This window comes from Rhinolophus sinicus, linkage group LG09 (assembly GCF_036562045.2).
Source record: "Rhinolophus sinicus isolate RSC01 linkage group LG09, ASM3656204v1, whole genome shotgun sequence".
NCBI classification, from domain to species: Eukaryota; Metazoa; Chordata; class Mammalia; order Chiroptera; family Rhinolophidae; genus Rhinolophus; species Rhinolophus sinicus.
Genome location: NC_133758.1, coordinates 5,905,453 through 5,923,275, shown reverse-complemented (window position 1 = coordinate 5,923,275; position 17,823 = coordinate 5,905,453). Strand labels below are relative to the sequence as shown.

The window sequence follows — 17,823 nt, the reverse complement described above, 5'->3', positions numbered from 1 at the left end:
CCTTATTCCCTAGATTATTTGAGACACTTCCTAAAATGGGCCGTTAATGATACAGTGAAAACAAGCTAAGCAAATTATATTCTCATAAAAAAACGGTAGGCCAGTTTTGATTATTATGACACAGCACAATAAATGGGCAGTATACATTCAGTGGGGTTGAGCCTAAAAGGCCTATAACACTTCACGTTATAACAAATATTATGCTAAGAACTGCTCAAAGTGAAAAGTATGTGTTTTTCTCCAATTCTGTTAACATACTGTGCCTGTTGCTATCTTACAACTTCAGATTACTTTACCAATAATTAACTATACTTTACAATGCCCCCAACCTCAGCCTTCTCAAAATAGATAAAACTTTGCCTCCTAGACATGCATCAATAATTGCAATAATCGATGATGTGTCACACAAATGAATTCCTAGCCTACGAAATTTATGGAGTGCCCTTTCCCATGGAGGGGGTACAGAGGAGGACAGAAACTAGTCAGGAGGACAACCATTTAGGTAAGATTGGAAAGACTCCAATGACATGTCCAGCGTAACACCTTCCTTACATTCTAACTTCAGCTCCATGTCCCAGGTCACCTTTACTAGTTCCACTGAGTACTAAGTATGCAAGTTCCACGGAGTACTAAGTATGCAAGACGTGGTTCAGTTACCACACAAAGACAGCACGTTACCAACAAGTGTGCTCCTTTAGGTTAGTGAAAAGTATTTAGCGCACAACAATGTGTAACAAAATCCCCATGGTAACATGTCTCTCCCGCAGCGTGAGGCTCACGTTTGTATGGTCGAGCACTGGAGTTTCAACATGAAGATGTAGTATCAGTGAGGTTGGCTGGGGGCTCAGTGTGTCAGAAGAGATCCACAGTCTCATGTGTGCGTTCTCTGTAAATGTACTTTGAAAGCTTAACCCACTTTTTCTGCCTGAAACTACCACAAACCCTTCCTTTCTTACTAGAGAATGTGACCCTTTGTTGTATCATTTCTACAATTTATTACAAGATGAGGCATTAGATAGTTAAGACTTCCATGGAGATTTGGGGCCCATTTTCTAGACAAGCAGAATGTTAGCTAGCTCTGGAAGCAATCATGTAGAAGGAAAGTCGGATTTTATGTTCCGCTTGGGACAAAAGCGAAACCCATGGATGGTGTAATTTATTTACAGGAAAGAAACAGTCAGGAATAGGTTCCCCTAGTTCAGGCTGCTGGTCCGGGAATGTTTCCTCGGCTCCATCCGGTCTCCCAGTGAGATGGAATGGGACTTGAGAAATGCCACGTGGCCTGTAAGCTCATAGGCCCTGTACATGTAAGTGGTCTCCTGCGTTTTTCAGATGTCCCTAACTCTTCCTGGACGCACCAACGACTATATCAATAGAGAGACTTTATGGGGCAACTCATTAGACGTGTTGTGGGTCATGAATGATTGGCATAAGTGTTACTATTCTTACATTGTCATGCAGTTCTTTGTTGGAAATTTCAGAATTTTCCTAAAATGATAGTAAAACTGAAAAAAAAAATTAAGTAAGTGTCGATGTTTTGTATTCCTACTAATTTATCATGTTGTAATTATGATTATTATTTGGGGACCTTTATTACTCTGTAGGACTTTGGTTTAATTATTTGTGGCATTTGTCACAACTCTGTTAAAGAATTAATAACATCAGGGCTACGTTTTTTTGTTTTTTTTCCATGTGAACTTTGAAAAACTTCCATTTCAAATTTGGGGAATGCTTTTTTTACATTAAAATACCTTACACGGCAAGTTTTTCCTTATACACCTCAGTAGGCAATTATTTAACTGAAGTTTAGATAAATTAGAAATAAGTTAAAATTACTAAATATGAAAACCACATTTTACTTGTGATTTTCATACACTTTAATTTTAAATTTTTAATTTTACACTTTTCCCTAGTGTAAAATTTTAATATCTTGTAAACATTTAAAGGAGAGGAAAAACACACTTGTAATAGGAATATGTCAACTTCCTCCTAATAATTCTGTTTACTAAGTTTGAATTTTACTTCACCTTCTATGTCTGCTACCCTAACCCATGTTCCAGATTCCAATTTGAAAAGGAATAAATGGATTTAAAAATTTTTAATTTTATGTGGGGCTAGTTTCAGTAGCTGATACAATTAATGTTCTCAATCTGTTCTGTGCTTTCGGGATGATTTTAGACTTAAAAAGAGCATAAATCAACCCTTGTTGTAGACCCAGAATTGTGTGGCAAATGAAGCAAGGCATCTACCATGACAGGGTGGTTGTGTCTATATTGGAATCTGATTGCTGTCTTAATTCACCCACGTGACCCACAGCCTCAGAGGAATTGCTTATTTTTCAGGCATCCAAGATTTAAAAATGCAAATTCAGGAAAAGAAGATCAAGACAATGATTTGATTTTCATTGTTAAAGTCACTGCAGGTTTTCTCTCAAACAAAGCATCGTGAGGGGCGTTTATGGTTTTTCAATATCATTCACTACTTGACAGAGGGGCTGAAAGGCAGGGGAAATGAAGAATAAAATAATAGTATCTTGATATTCAATATGAATCAGAAATGAACATGATATAGGTCAATATGAAATAGTTTGATTAGTCAAATTCTGATTTACATATCTATTGCATAATACAAGGAACAATGCTTATTCTTCTTTAAAAATATATGTCCACGGGTGGAGCGGGGGAAAAGAAGCTCCAGATTTTTGTGAAGACCTGAAATAGAAAATAGAGATTCTTTCCAGTTCTATGACACTGTATTATTTTCCTTATAGCGGTCATTGTGTGAATCACAGAAACAAATCAGTCTGCTCCCTGACAACAAATAAAGTGAGAGCCAGGATCATCTTCACTACAGACCACAGGATACTTCCCCAGCACCCTTTCCACACACACACACACACACACACACACACACACACACACTCCTTTTCTTAAGTCCACACAGAATTATCCCATCTTGCAAAATCCTTATCCCTATGAATCTTCAACATACATTGAATTATGGTTATATATTTGCTTTCTGTAAATTCTTTTAAATTAATTTATATACTTTGTGAAGTCTTATACTGTACATTATAAAGAGATGTCATTTGTCATTGAGTAAATATAATGTTTATCATCATTTTGATAAAAATAACTTTGGATGCTAAGCCCTTGTTAAGAAGTAAAATACATTACAAATTTGTTCCTATTGGAAAAATATGTGACTTGATATTCTTTATTTTTAATCACAATCTACTCCAGATAATAGTTTGGGGACATCTATACTTAAATACTAGCTGAGCTACCTTTTGGAATGGAATGTAAAGAAATTCTGTCCCTGGAACCTAAATGTAAATTTCTGGCAGAACAGAAAATATTATAATAATGAGGCAATAATAAAATTAAGAAATTAAATTGTCTTTAAATCCGTCTTGTGTGATTTTTCCCCTTTGGCACAAATACATGAAATACACAGTTAAAGAATAAACTTTTTCTGAATTGATGGTCTCTATACTTCAATTCTCAATAGATAAACTAGTCTATTGTTATTAACATCTTAGTCATAATTATAAGAAATCTGATTGCTGCCAGGAGGATCATTTATAGTTGTGCAATATTAAAATTCCCTCCATTGCTTCAAAAAAAGGTAGCAGTTCAAAAATACTATTTTACAGCACAACTTTGCATGATTGAGATTTGAACATCTAAACTGATGGTTTTTACCCAGGAATTCCTGAATATTGTTAGCACTGTAATATTATATGAGCTCCTTACGTTTTTATCATGTGATGAATTGTAACTATGTACTTAAACAGAATACTGACAATCATATTCTGCAATTCTAACGTTTAAAATGTCAATTATTCCTTTATTTATTGGCTTGCTTATTTTCAAAATAAAGTAAAAGAAGGCCCTTTATTAAATGTAAGATTACTGAGAATTTATTATGTATTTCCAGTGTTTTCCTAACCTTATATTATAATAGAATATCATTTTTATTAGGTTGACTCTGCTTTGGTGGGATCATAAAATGTTAATATTGGAAATGACATTGGAGAGCAACACTTTGATTTTCTAGTGAAGAGGCATCCAGAGTCTTAAGTGGCTTTTACAGCATCACACAACTGGAAAACAGCTTTTCCTCTAGCACCATATTCTCCCTCTAATAAGGAAAGGAAATTACAGCAAATGAACACTTGGTAGACAAATATCCAAGATCAAAAGTGAAAAGCATGCGGTCATAACTGCACTAGGTACCAACGACTTCCTTATTATTTCCCATCCCATAATCTCAAAGACGGTCAGTCACTGAACATTTATCAAGCACTTACTACCTGCAAAGCATGAGCAAAGGGCATGCAGTATCTCCTGGCTCGTGGTTCTCCCTGCCTTCCAATTCCTTTTGATGTGCATCAGGGTCAGGAGGGAGCTCTGACTGCAGAGGGGTGTGTGGCGTTCCCTAGGAGAAGACATGGTGGTGGCTGTGGATGAGGAGTAAGGGGAGGCAAGAGAGCCCACCTTCATGAGCTTGTTAGGTCCTTTCCTCTGAGGCTGTCTCTGCGTTCGTCCCTCCCTCCTCCTCCCTCCTCCCCTTGGTTAGACCTTGTTGGTTTTGGGGTTGTTGTTTTTTTCAATCACAGGGAATTATTATACAGTATCCATAGGCTAACATAACTCCAAAACAATCTCTGGCTACTCAAATTGTATAAATTTTTTTAAACTCTTTTTCTAAAATTCCCTATTCCTCTCCACACAAACTTACACATAAGACAAATATATACTTGCCCTCATTTTCTATGTACATGTGAATTATAGATATCTGTTGTACATAGTTTACACTCTTCTTAATATTTGCAAATGTGTGTTATAAGGTAGCCAGAATATACATAGTATTTTAAAATCCAATTGAAGGGGTCAGCCCGGTGGCTCAGGTGGTTGGAGCGCCATGCTCCTAACGTGGGAGTCGCAGGTTCAATTCCCACATGGGCCAGTGAGCTGCACCCTCTACAGCTAAGATTGTGAACAACAGCTCTCCCTGGAGGTCGGCTGCCGTGAGCAGCAGGAGGTAAGCTGCCGCGCTACCGTGAGTGACCCACCGATGACTGGTGACCGACTGCCTCAACTGGCTCATAATACTAGCATGGGCCAAGGAGCTGTGTCCCACACAACTAGACTGAGAAACAAAGGCTTGAACCTGAGGTAGGGGGAGGCAGAAGAAAGGGGGGGAAATCCAATTGAAAATAATGGGGCAGACTGGTGTCTCAGTTGGTTAGAGCGCGAGCTCTGGGCAACAGGGCTGCAGGTTTGATTCCCACATGGGCCAGCGAGCCCTGCCCTCCGCAACTAGAATGAAGTCAATGAGCTGCCGCTGAGCTCCCGGGTGGCCAGATGGCCCAGTTGGTTGGAGCACGGGCTCTCAACCACAAGGTTGCCTGTCAAGGTTGCCTGTTTGACATCTCAACTCCCACAAGGGATGTTGGGCTGCACCTCCTGCAACTAACAATGGTAACTAAGATTGAAAGGACAACAACTTGACTTGGATGGAGCTGATGAATCCTGGGAAAAAGACACTACTGTTCCCCAACAAAAAGTCCTGGAAATACACACTGTTCCCCAATAAAACCCTGTTCCCCTTCCCCAATAAAATCTGGGGGGGGGGGGAAGAAAAGAAATAATGGAATCTTCTAAGAGCTGGGCATTCAAATTAACACTGTGTACAATTTAGAGTCACTTGGGGTGACATTTGACATCTCAGGTAAAATCAACACTGCACACAGCACCAAATGATCACTATATTCGTGAACAAAATGGAATTCCATCCTTCATGTCCTTCCTAACTCTTCTAACTCTTCAACAGAGATGTAAAATGTAAAATGGTCTAGCAAGGCCAACCAAAAAGAGAGAGAAGACACAAATTACTAATAGAAATAAAATATTTCTTGACCATGCTGTTAGTGGCTTGATTCCTCTTACCCAGGAATTCTTCTAACTCACATTTACCCTTTGTGCCACTAAACCTTAAAATAACTAATGTTAAATACATGTGACCAGGGAAACTCTTTTATTCCATTTTAGCAGAATCCAAAATACGGTTATTAAACCTGGTGCCTCAGACTTTGTTCTGTAATCAGTGAGTGTTTGTGACAGTTCCTCTGATATAGTTTTTGCTGGTTGAGTAGACTTGACACATCATTGTCTTCTTGTGGCTTGTGATTTATCAAAGGAATTTATTACCTTTTCCTTCTTTCAGGACTAAAAATTTTATGAAGCCAATGCTGATTTGAGCATAGTCAGGGAAACTGAGTATCAGGTCCTCATCTTCAGATTGCATTATATATATTATTTGTACCCAATTTTCATGTACCATAAAAATTTTAACAGCTGACTCTATTTTGTCTCAATTGTCAATTGGGGTAATAATATTTATATTGCCTTCATCTTAGAATTGTTTCAAGAATCAAATGGACGAGTATAAGAAATTGTTTCTAAAATTATAGTACATAGCAGAAACATATAATGATATATCTTGTCAATAGCTAAACTTTACAATAGCTAGCTATTCACTAGCTATTGCAATAATGATCAGACATGAAAAATTATATATATTTCTTTGTACATTTATGTGAGCTAAAAAAAAAAATCAGAATTTGCTCCTGATGCTCTCATATCAATAAAAAGTAAGGTAAATCAGCTCAACTGAAGCCAAATGGAAAGCCGTAATAAGAGATTGTAATAACAGAGTTCATTGGAGAGCTCAAAGTCTCGCCCAGTCAGCTGATTGAAGAAGAATGGTCGTATTGACCACAAGTACTTTAGAATACCTGGAATAAAGATTGTAATGAATAAACTAATAAACAAAAAGATCATCTTAAGAATGGATTTCCAGGAAAATACAAAATTAGTTTAGATTATTTAAATTTTGAAGAGTGAAGAAAGTTATCAGAGATGCTTAAGTTTCGTGTCTTACAAATACGGTTTGGCGCCACACTTCAGTGATTTGGAGAATTGTTGCTTGATATTTTAAACTCATGAGAACTTCATCCAGAAAAGGCGTTTGCTTATTTGAGCTCATCTAAAAGACTGACACTGCCTTCCCACTGTTTTCTTCCTTTAATAAGATTTGTTTCTATAGGTCAGACAGCACTTGGTATAATTTCTTGCATTTTAATTGGCAGTTTTCCGTTTTAAAAAAATGGACAAGGGTCAATTTACATGGAATTTTGGAGGTAGTATGTTACAAAGAAATTGATATTTTGTGTAAAGATACATCTGTCTACACATAAGTGGCAATTTTAAAAAGTCAATGAACAAAGTTGAAGTCTACAAAAATATGTGATATGTCTATTATTTGGATGATTGGTGAATCCTAGTATCCAAATCCAATCTCCATCATGTTATTAAAAATGAACTTTGAACCATTATTCCAAGACTATTGACTGAAAGTGTTACTATAGATACTAATTTAATTTATTTATGCACCACTTTATTGCAAAACAATCTTGGATGTATTTGGGTACATCTGTAATAAATGCAGGTATTGTACCAGGCCCAGAACTTATATATAAAGTCTTACCATTAAGAAAGTGATCACCAAGTGAGGAGAGTGGCCGAAGTTCTTCAGCAATCTTGGAAGGAAAACCACGTCCTGTATGTTATTTGGAAAGTAAGTGATACCTACCTGCTACTGTGGAAGCTTACGGGGCAGATACTGTTTCGCTGATGTCTCTCAGGGACACTGATTCAGGAATATGTGAGGCAAATAAAAGCGGGTTCAGATCTCGTCCATGTGTTGGGGAGGTCAGTTTGCAGCACAGTGTTCCAGGTGGAGGACTCAGGTGCACAGTGGTAGTTGTGTTTCCTGCTGTGGGGCCCACTGGAGTCTCCACACTGTCTCCGTGTTTTCCAAGCTTATTCCATTGTGTCCTGGAACTGCTATGCACAACTTATACTATTCAAATTAATTAACTTTATTTTTCTATAACATAGCATCAACTTCCAATGCTTACAACCAATATCCCCAACTTTGACAGCCACAAACCCAAATACAGCAGGCTTCTTATTGCTCCTTGTTACGGCAACTGATTAAATACTTATACTCTGAAACCTCATATCCTTTTGCAGTGGGAAATTTTCTAGAATTGATTCCAGGTTTTACGTTCCTCTCTCTTCTTTTTTCTGGATGGAGGGAGTCATCAGGATAACAGGTATGCAGAAAGAACAACTACTTATTGGCCCAAATCCTAGTTCTAGGGTAACTTTTTTGGAAGATGAGATTGTGCGAATATCGTGTATCACAGAGCTCTGGACAGATCATTTACACCATCGGTACAGAGTCTGAGATAAATTCATGGTAAACAGTAAATTTTAAAAAATAGTAAGCTAAAAGCTAAATTTTTAGCTCTAGGTGAGCAAAAATATGTAGGTGAGAAAGTTATTTTTACCATGTGATTCAACTGAGAAGAGTATTGACACGGTCATAAAAAAATAAACACCAAATATTGAAATACTCAAATTTTAATACAAATATTCTGGAAGGATTGGCATATGAGAAAGGTGTTCTCATGTGCTTAGTTTCTTGGGAAGAAGACGTCAATAAATCAATAAAGAATGTCTGAAATTGAAAAACAAACCTGATAGTGATATTAGAGCACTATTCAGAAAGTTAGAGAGAAATTAAATCATCAGTTAGAAGAAGTGAAACATTTTATCTCAATGGAGGGAAAACCGGAAGGACAGGTAACTATTTCTTGCAGAAAACCCTTGTACAGCACTTTGACTCTGAACTATGTGCACTTATAAAGTGCATCAATGCTGCATTGAGATAGAAATTACAAAGTGTCAGTGGTTTGAATTGTTTTCTGCATTTAACTCTTCATGTTAACATTATTTTATAGAAATTCTTGCCTAATATTCTTTGATAGCAAATGAAACAAATAATCATGGAGCACTGCATTTTATTCATGCAAACAATAGAATACAGTACATGGAGGCAAACGTTTGCATGCTCTACAAAACCAGAGTCTGAAATTATACATAAACCTGGAAAAAAAATGTTCTAAAGAAGGTAACTGTTTAACATCATTCAAACAGGATCAACAGGCAATAAATGGGAATTATTCCAGATACTTATCATCCATCCTCCCAACTTAGATCTTGTCTTACAATACCTTTCATCACAGGTAGTTAGTGCTTTAAACCCAGAAAAACATAATATGTAAACTAACCTTGAAGATTTATAGAATTTCTTTAGAAAGCATTGCAGTTAATCTAGAAGTCCCAATTCTGCCTGTTAGATCAATAGAAAAAAAATGAAGAAAACATTTTTTATTTTTCAGATAAATGTGTATAAACCTAGAGATTTGGCTTGGAATGATTCCAATTTAAAAAAACCAATAAAAAAATACACTAATTTATGCAAAAGCATGAATGTGAAGGTCAATCCTTACTAGACACTACATTCTAACAGTCAATAGCAAAGATGATAAAATAATGGTGTTACATGTTTATGTTGTTTTGTATTTTTCCAAGATATTTTCTTACCACTATTGTGGAAAGAAGCTAAATTTTGTATTCACTTTTTATTCTGTGGATCTGTGCATCTCCACCTATACTTTATAAGCATCTTAATTCTACAATATCTTTAACCTTGCTGAAATTTCATACAAGCAGTACAAACATATAGCACATTATTATAAATCAAGGAGACATAATTTTGATGACATTGATTTCTAATTACAATGTGGACTCCACCAATTTGGAAAATGCAATGCAGGTGTGGTTTTCTCATTAATATAGTTCTATATAAACCAACATAACTTGGATGTTTATAATTGAAGTAAACCTACTAAAATTATTTTTATTTCACTTTACCTTGTAAAGTAATAATCAGTGTAATCTATATGTATTTTACTAATAAACTGCTTTACCTAAAACATTCTATAAATTTGAATATTTACTAACTAAACATCACAGTCATCTACCATAAGCATGATTACAAGTTAATGAAATTTCTATTCCACTTTCTCAGCATGATATAGGCATTTAAGTGATGTTTCAGGGTGTCTCTGATGATGATATAACAATACCTACTCATGGTAGATTAATTAGATGCAATTTTTCCCTGACAAAATTATGTACTCCATAATGACATTTAACAAACTTACCTACCTTATCATCAAACAATAATTCCCTTTAATTGGTTACTTTAACATAAATACTAAAATAATGGTATTTGAAGGAAACACAAATTCTTGTTTAATGTATTACATATCACTATAAATTATATATGCAAAAAAAAGAATCTTAGGAAGCAGCTTACTTCTTATTAAGTAGCACTTTGCAAAAAAGATTTAAAACATAATTTAATTCAATTCCAACTTTTTATTCTGTGGATCTGTTTTGATCTCTTTCCTTCGTAACAACTAGAACAGTAGCTACAAGAGATTGGGGGAGGGGGTATATATATATACATATTATCATATACATCATATACTGTATATAGTAGAATATATATACAGAGGGTGTCTAAAAATATATATATACATTTTAAGAAAGGAAAAAACGGTATTAAAATTGTAATACTCAATATATACCGATAACAAAAGATGAATGCAAGTCATGTGCCTTCCAACCTTGTTACACCAATCTGTTCATGGAAACACCACAAATCCAGATATAAAGATCTTGAAGCACACAAAATAAAAATGAGTGCTGACTCTTCTTGCACGTACGTAAGTCCAACTGGAAAGTAGTCATTTTAATTTGTTCCCTTATGAAACAGGTAGGGGCATTCACAATTTCTGTAATTCACAGAATAATTGCACTGTTTGGAATGCACAGTATTTAAAGCTAAAATCATGAAATATCCACTGACATGCTTAAAATTGTAAATTACAGCTTAGAATTTGTCAGGACAACATGAGAATTTGGTTTGGGCTCACTTAGACTATCATGAAAGTCTACAACTTTGATACTTTAATCTTTGTGATGAGTTTTTCAGAGAAGAGTAAAAACTATTTGAGACGTGAATAATCACTATGTTTGGCAATGCCCATTGTGGTTTCAAGGTGATCACAACCATTGTTTAGGCCCAGAAACACTTCTCATTGTTTGCCTCCACCTAGCGTTTGGACAACGGCAGACAGGGCCTCTAATTGTCCTATAGTGATATCATTAGGTTGTCTGTGGCCAAACTGTGAAGCAGGACAAGTTTCTCACTGTATCTTGTCATCCTTTGATCCCTAGAGCCTCCCTTATGCTCTTTTCCCTCTCATTTTTCTATGCTGCCACCCTATACCACCACTTCCAACTATCACGCTTTTTCTTGTATTCAGATTTCACACAATTATGTAGAAAACAAAACTAATAATGCCTAGGTACCTGATGCTTTTGATAGAATTTATATATTAAAAATAATTCTCAAAAGTAGAAAAAATTCAATATCAAAAACATTAAGTTATTACTGGACCATCTACTATACTTGCTCATAAGACTAGGCCAGGGATAGTGGCAAGAATTCAAATGGAATCAAAGATTAATTTATTTGAGAACAGAAAGGGAAGAGATTTCCCCGTCACACATATTTTCCCCTTGACTATTCATTTATTCGATTGTCAAGTACTCTTCTGGACTACATGGACACAGCAGGTTTTAAAGTGGGGGGGGAGAGCTGACCAAGATCCCCCTGCATATTTTCTTTCCAGTCGATCAACAAGAGATGTCTTGGAATGTCATTGCAGTCCAAATTTGTTGGTAGCCAGCCCAGTTTCCAGGCTCCCCTTCCCTCTTCTAACAATACACTGAATTTCCCATAAATGTGTTTTGGCTCCACTCCTAGCTCTAGAGGTGAAGAGTTAATTGACTGAAGCCATTTCATCCTTTCTGGTGATGCTACCTATTTAATGATAGACAAATAACCAAATTTGTTTGTTCTATCAGATAACTAAACTCTCTACCAGACAGAAATAAGGATTGTGAATTGCCAAGAATTGTTGGCAGCCATCTTGGAAACACAAGGGGAAAGCCTGAATGAGCGTTCGGCTACCACCAGTGAACTGGTTCCAACACCATCGAAGGGAATCCAGAGACTGGTTGAAGCCCATACTTAATTTTAGACACAACATTTAAGCCCTGATAAAGAACCCTTGCCTGAAGCTTGATCTGCCCTAGATTGCTTGATTATATGATTCAGTAAGTTTCCTTTTACTCATTTGTATAAGCTAATTAGAGTCAGGTTTTTCTGAAATGTTTCTGTTAAGAATGTTCTCTAGGTAATGTAGTATTTTTCTCATCAGATAAAATATATTTGGTCAACTGGTATTCCAGGTAGACACTGAACAGTGGCAAGAAATTGTATAAAGATCCATGTACTTAACAGTCCTCAAAAATTTGCTCAGATCAAGGAAAAATCTTAGACTCTAGGGTTTGGTCTCATAGAGAAGGCTGGGTAGTTGACATAAATATCCTCTCTTGCACCTTCCGACAGTTGACTTATGGAGATGGGACTTCTGTAGTTGTTGGATGCCTAGAAAGACAGGCAGAGAGGGGTCAATAATTCACTGTGTGTCAGCGGCTAATAAAGACACTCAGAACAAATCTCTCTTCAATTCAGCCACAATATAAGTCAAATTCCTATTACAATTAATACCATAAAACATTCTCTTCGTTGTATTGAACTTCTGTGAGAACTCACCTTCTTGACTTACAAGGCTCTGGGTGAGATGCAACAGAAGCCCAAGTCTAGATAATCATCTGCTGTATTGGGCTCTTGAAATTACCCTTTAGATGTAGAACTCCCTCCCCTAATGTCAGGCTATTTTGATGAGAACAATTATTTTCATTTTTTATATGGGAAGTCTAATATTATATTTTCCCATAGTGGGTACCCATTAATTTCTGTTGAGTGAATGTCTTAATAAACAATACTTTTAAAGTATGGTGTCCTGACTTAAAATAAGCAACTGAACACAATAAAAGAAATTAAGAAAATAAACTGACTCACTTTGAAGATGATGCTATGTAATCATTAGAATGGTTTGGGTGCTTGCAAGGACAAAGCAAAAGGAAACTTCCAGTGTCATTGTTACTTATATAGACTGCCCCCCCCCCAAAAAAAAAAGAAAAAACCCAAAGAATTAAGTCTAACTTCTTTATCTTTCGCAGTCCAACTTAATGTCTAATTTTCTAATCATCACTCAAAATACAATTATTCTACAAAAGCCTGAAAAAAATTGAAAACATAATGTAGGAAGTTGGAAAGCTCCTTTCCTCTGAAATTCACAGCAGCAAATTTGGCTTTGGATTGGCTTGAGTGGATAACAGCTAGTGACAAAGAAGGAATCCAAAAATTGTCTATGACAGAGCATTGCTTTAGTCTATGCCAGCGTGGCAGGTGAAACAAAACAAGACTTCTTGAGTCTTTACAGTTGGTGCCAAGAAGCAAGCCATGAATCATTCAGAAAAAAAAAATGTTTTGCAAACAGTAACTACTTAATAGAATAAAAAGTTAAACTGATAGAAGTCTGAAGCACACATATTGAATTGTCAGACACTGTTTGGTACTTGGCATTTTGGCCAAGTGAATCCAATTGTGAATAATTAAATTGAAGAGAAATGGATGTAATTGTAGATAATACTCAGGGAAATGTTTTATTGTAAAATTTTGTAAACAGAATAATATGTGTTAAAGAGAATATTTGGCCTACAGTGGAGACAGTGAGCATGAAAATAAGTACCCCTCTTATCTGCAGGTGCAGAAGGAATTTTCTACTCTTTCAAGTAGACAAAAAGGGGCAGGAGGAAAAAATGTCACAGTTCATCAGACTTCTTCAGCCCATCCAAAAAGTCATTAGCTCTATAATCTCAGCATCCATTTATTAATGAATGAATCCATACATAACAATAATGAACACATTGGACTATGTCCCTTTTGCTTCTTGAATGCTTATTATGTTTGGATCTTTTTAGTTGTTTGATGCAACTTAATCCTCACAATAACCTTACAACATAAAAATATTTTATGCCCTGTATTTAGTCAGGTAGTATCTCCCAAAAATGTATGTGCTTCCCAGACCTTCTTAATGTGACCTTATTTGGAAATAGGGTTGCTGTGTGCGTGTGCGCACACACACGCACGCAGGCCATGTGAAGACAGAGCCAGAGACTGGAGTGACGTAGCCACAAGCCAAGGACTGCCGACAGCCACTAGAAGCTCGGAAAGAAGCAAGGAACAGATTCTCATCCAAGAAGAAAGTGTTCCTGCCGAGACCTTGGACTTCCACCCTCTAGAACTGTGAGAGAATAGATTTCTGTTGTTATAAATCACCCACTTTGTGGTAATTTTGTTTGTGGCAGCCAGGTTACTAACACGAGAATAAAAAGGAAGATTGCTAACTATAAAATGGACTGACTTTACGACACATTCATGATGCACGAAAGGGGGAAAATGACAACTCTGAGAAAAATTACCTTATTCTCTGTATCCCAGGACCCTTTAAATTGGACTCTTTTGCGCCTCGTTCTCCTTCTGGAAATACATATTCAACAGAGGTGTTAAGAATTACACTCCAGCACTTGTATTATTTCAAATGCTCTCTATGCCTCACCTGTACCCCAGCCCGCATGCCCTTGTAAGTATGACGAAGTAGCTTGCCACAGTTACGTTGTACATACTTATCCCAAATTCCATTCACCTAATTTTTGTCATTTTCCCTACCTTCTCCAATGTGCTCACAGATGATAAAGGCAACTGGATGGATATTGAGCCGGTGTACATTAATAATTAATCTCAGTAAGGTAACGCAAGAATGATTCATAGTGGCTTATTACACAAATGGCTTACAACCTTCTCCAAATCATCTCAGACTTAAGAGATTACCCACAATTAAAACTTCCTGTTATACGCCAGCAGTGTGACTTCTTGGATGACAATGATAACATAAGTAAGCCTTGTAAAAGCTTCCAGGTGTTTACCATACCACCTATATGGATTATTCTATTGAGATTTCATCAAAAACTATATTTAACAGAGTTAAACTGAGGCATAGGGAAGGGGTAACTTGCCCTAACCCACATGGTTAGTTAGTGGTTGTAGCAGAACTGGAACCCACAGCCCTCCCGCATGACTGGTAGGCTCTCCTGCTTCTGGGGTCACCTTGCTACAAGCTAATGGGCAGTCTGGAGCCCTGCTATTCAATAAACACTCCAGGTTCCAATTAAACCTACAAAAACCTAACTTTAGGGGGATCTCTGACAAGAAAATACAAGGAAAGAAGGAAAGAAGCTACTGTCACTGAATGCAATAGGCCAAATAACTATATCCAAGTGTATAGAAAGTTATTACGGGGAGATGGTGAGTATCTCTTCTCTTCGCCCAAAATAAAAGATTCTTATCGAACAACAGAGGAGATGGGTCAGATGAAAACTCGCAGAGTTTTTGTTTTCTGTCTTCCTTCATGGAAATTTTGAAAACCAGGCAAGATAGTCTCTGTCCCAGGAAATGTTGTGCAGATGGTAGATGTTGGCTGTAATGGTCTCCTCTGGTTGCTGTGAAACCCTCTACCATGTCAGTCAACATAATCACAAACTTACCTTATTCCATGTGCTCTTACGTATTTACTGAAGTGTTACTTAAACACTTACTTAATGTGTAAGTTTACTACGTGTGAGTCATGTTTCTCGGTGTTCATAGGAATTATTTATTTCTGCAATTACAAGAGGTGCTCAAAGTGGTTCCCATCCGTGTCCAGACACTTCTGATTATGGAGAACTACTGCTTGGGCAACGTTCACCAAAGTGTCCACTTGTATACATTTTTTTTGGCACTATATATATATATATACACACACACACACATATACATATATTTCACATGCTTTCAAGAGAACATGAAGCTTAAAAGTAAATTATCTGTGTTGAACTTGTACACTGCAATTTACTAGCTATTTGCATCTCTAAAATTCAGTCCCCTGATCTGTAAAGCAAAGGTAGTAAACATACTGTGGTTTGTTGTAGGTTGACCAATGGTTCTGCTTTGCTTAATTCTAAGGAGTATCCCGGGGTGAGGGATTTTCAGCGCTGAAACTGGGAGAGTCCCAGGCAAACCAAGACTCCCTACATGTCGTGAACATCAACGTTGACAGCAAGTGTAAAAATAAGTGTCGAACACTTTGCTCACTAAGTATTAAATTTCTTCCTACAAACACAGGTGTCACTGGATAGACTGCCAGGCTGACCCGTGCTCCACACTTCCGCCAGCCATGTTTACCGTGTTACTATTCTGATCTAACTGGAAACAACACCAAGTGGGAGAAGAGAGAGTACTTTCAATGCCTCTGGCTCCTCCTAGGCTGGGTGACAGAGAAGAATTTGGTTTGCTTCGGGCACACTGTGATTTATTTGGGCTTCTATCCAAGTCAGTACATCTGAAGTGACAAGATTATTTTTTTCTTTTTTTAATTAATGTTTATAGGGGTGACAATTGTTAGTAAAGTTACATAGATTTCAGGTGTACAATTCTGTAATACATCATCTACAAATCCCATTGTGTGTTCACCACCCAGACTCAGTTCTCCTTCCATCACCATATATTTGATCCCCTTTACCCTCATCTCCCACCTCCCTCCCCCCTGACCCTCTGGTAACCACTAAACTATTGTCTGTGTCTATGAGTTTTTGTTTCTCGTTTGTTTCTCTTGTTCTTTTGTTGTTTTTGGTTTATATACCACATATCAGTGAAATCATATGGTTCTCTGCTTTTTGTGTCCGACTTATTTCACTTAGCATTATAATCTCAAGATCCATCCATGTTGTCACAAAATAAAGAGGCAACCAACTGAATAGAAGAAGATTTTTGCAAACAGTGCCTCCGATAAGGGGCTAATATCCAAAATACACAAGGAACTCATGAAACTCAACAACAAAAAAACAAACAACCCAATTGAAACATGGGCAGAGGACCTGAAGAGACATTTCTCCAAAGAGGACATACAAATGGCAAATAGACATGTGAAAAAATGCTCAACATCACTAATCATCAGAGAAATGCAAATCAAAACCACAATGAGATATCACCTCACCCCAGTCAGAATGGCTATCATCAACAAGACAAATAGTAACAAGTGTTGGAGAGGCTGTGGAGAAAAAGGAACCCTCATACACTGTTGGTGGGAATGCTGATTGGTGCAGTCGTTATGGAAGGCAGTGTGGAGGTTCCTCAAAAAATTACAAATATAATTACTGTATGACACAGTAATCCCTCTCCTGGGTATCTACCCAAAAAATCTAAAAACATTTATCCATAAAGACATGTGTGCTCCAATGTTCATTGCAGCTTTGTTTACGGTGGCCAAGACATGGAAACCAAAATGTCCTTCGATAGATGAATGGATAAAGAAGTTGTGGTATATATACACAAAGGAATACTATTCAGCGGTAAGAAAAGATCAAATAGGACAGGATTATTGTAAACGGTCACTAAAACAGAATACAGAAGGTCACAGTTTAACCCTGTGACCTTCATTTTTCAAAACATTCCCATTCTAAGTAACAACACCAACTGATACTAATGACAAGGCAGAAAGAACAACTGCTTTTTTTGTGTGCCGTTCGGCCATGATCATGCATTCCAGTCCACTAATCTTTTTATCACGTTTAACCAAGTGGGACAACATATTCTACAGTTCAATTTAGCTATTCATATAAAAGTGATGCTTTTTTTTATGAAACTAAATTCTTTATGTCCAACACCTGTGACCCTCCAGAGAGCTGTTCTGTCACTTCTGTCACTCACATTCTCTTAGCCATGCTGCCCGCATCCTGTGTGTTCCCTGCTGTCATATCTCCC

General features: G+C 36.9%; 1 protein-coding gene across 2 annotated transcripts in view; it reads right to left on the bottom strand.

Moving 5' to 3' along the window:
* Positions 1-8,585: 8,585 nt before the first annotated feature.
* CD226 (CD226 molecule) overlaps positions 8,586-17,823 on the bottom strand; it is a 64,613-nt gene continuing 55,375 nt past the window's right edge. For both annotated transcript variants that reach the window (XM_074339861.1, XM_074339860.1), the window contains exons 6-7: positions 14,448-14,505; positions 8,586-12,504 (exon numbers count right to left, since the gene is read on the bottom strand). In XM_074339861.1, coding sequence (XP_074195962.1) covers positions 12,391-12,504; positions 14,448-14,505 — 172 coding nt within the window. In that variant the 3' untranslated portion in view covers positions 8,586-12,390. The remainder of the gene's footprint in view (positions 12,505-14,447; positions 14,506-17,823) is intronic.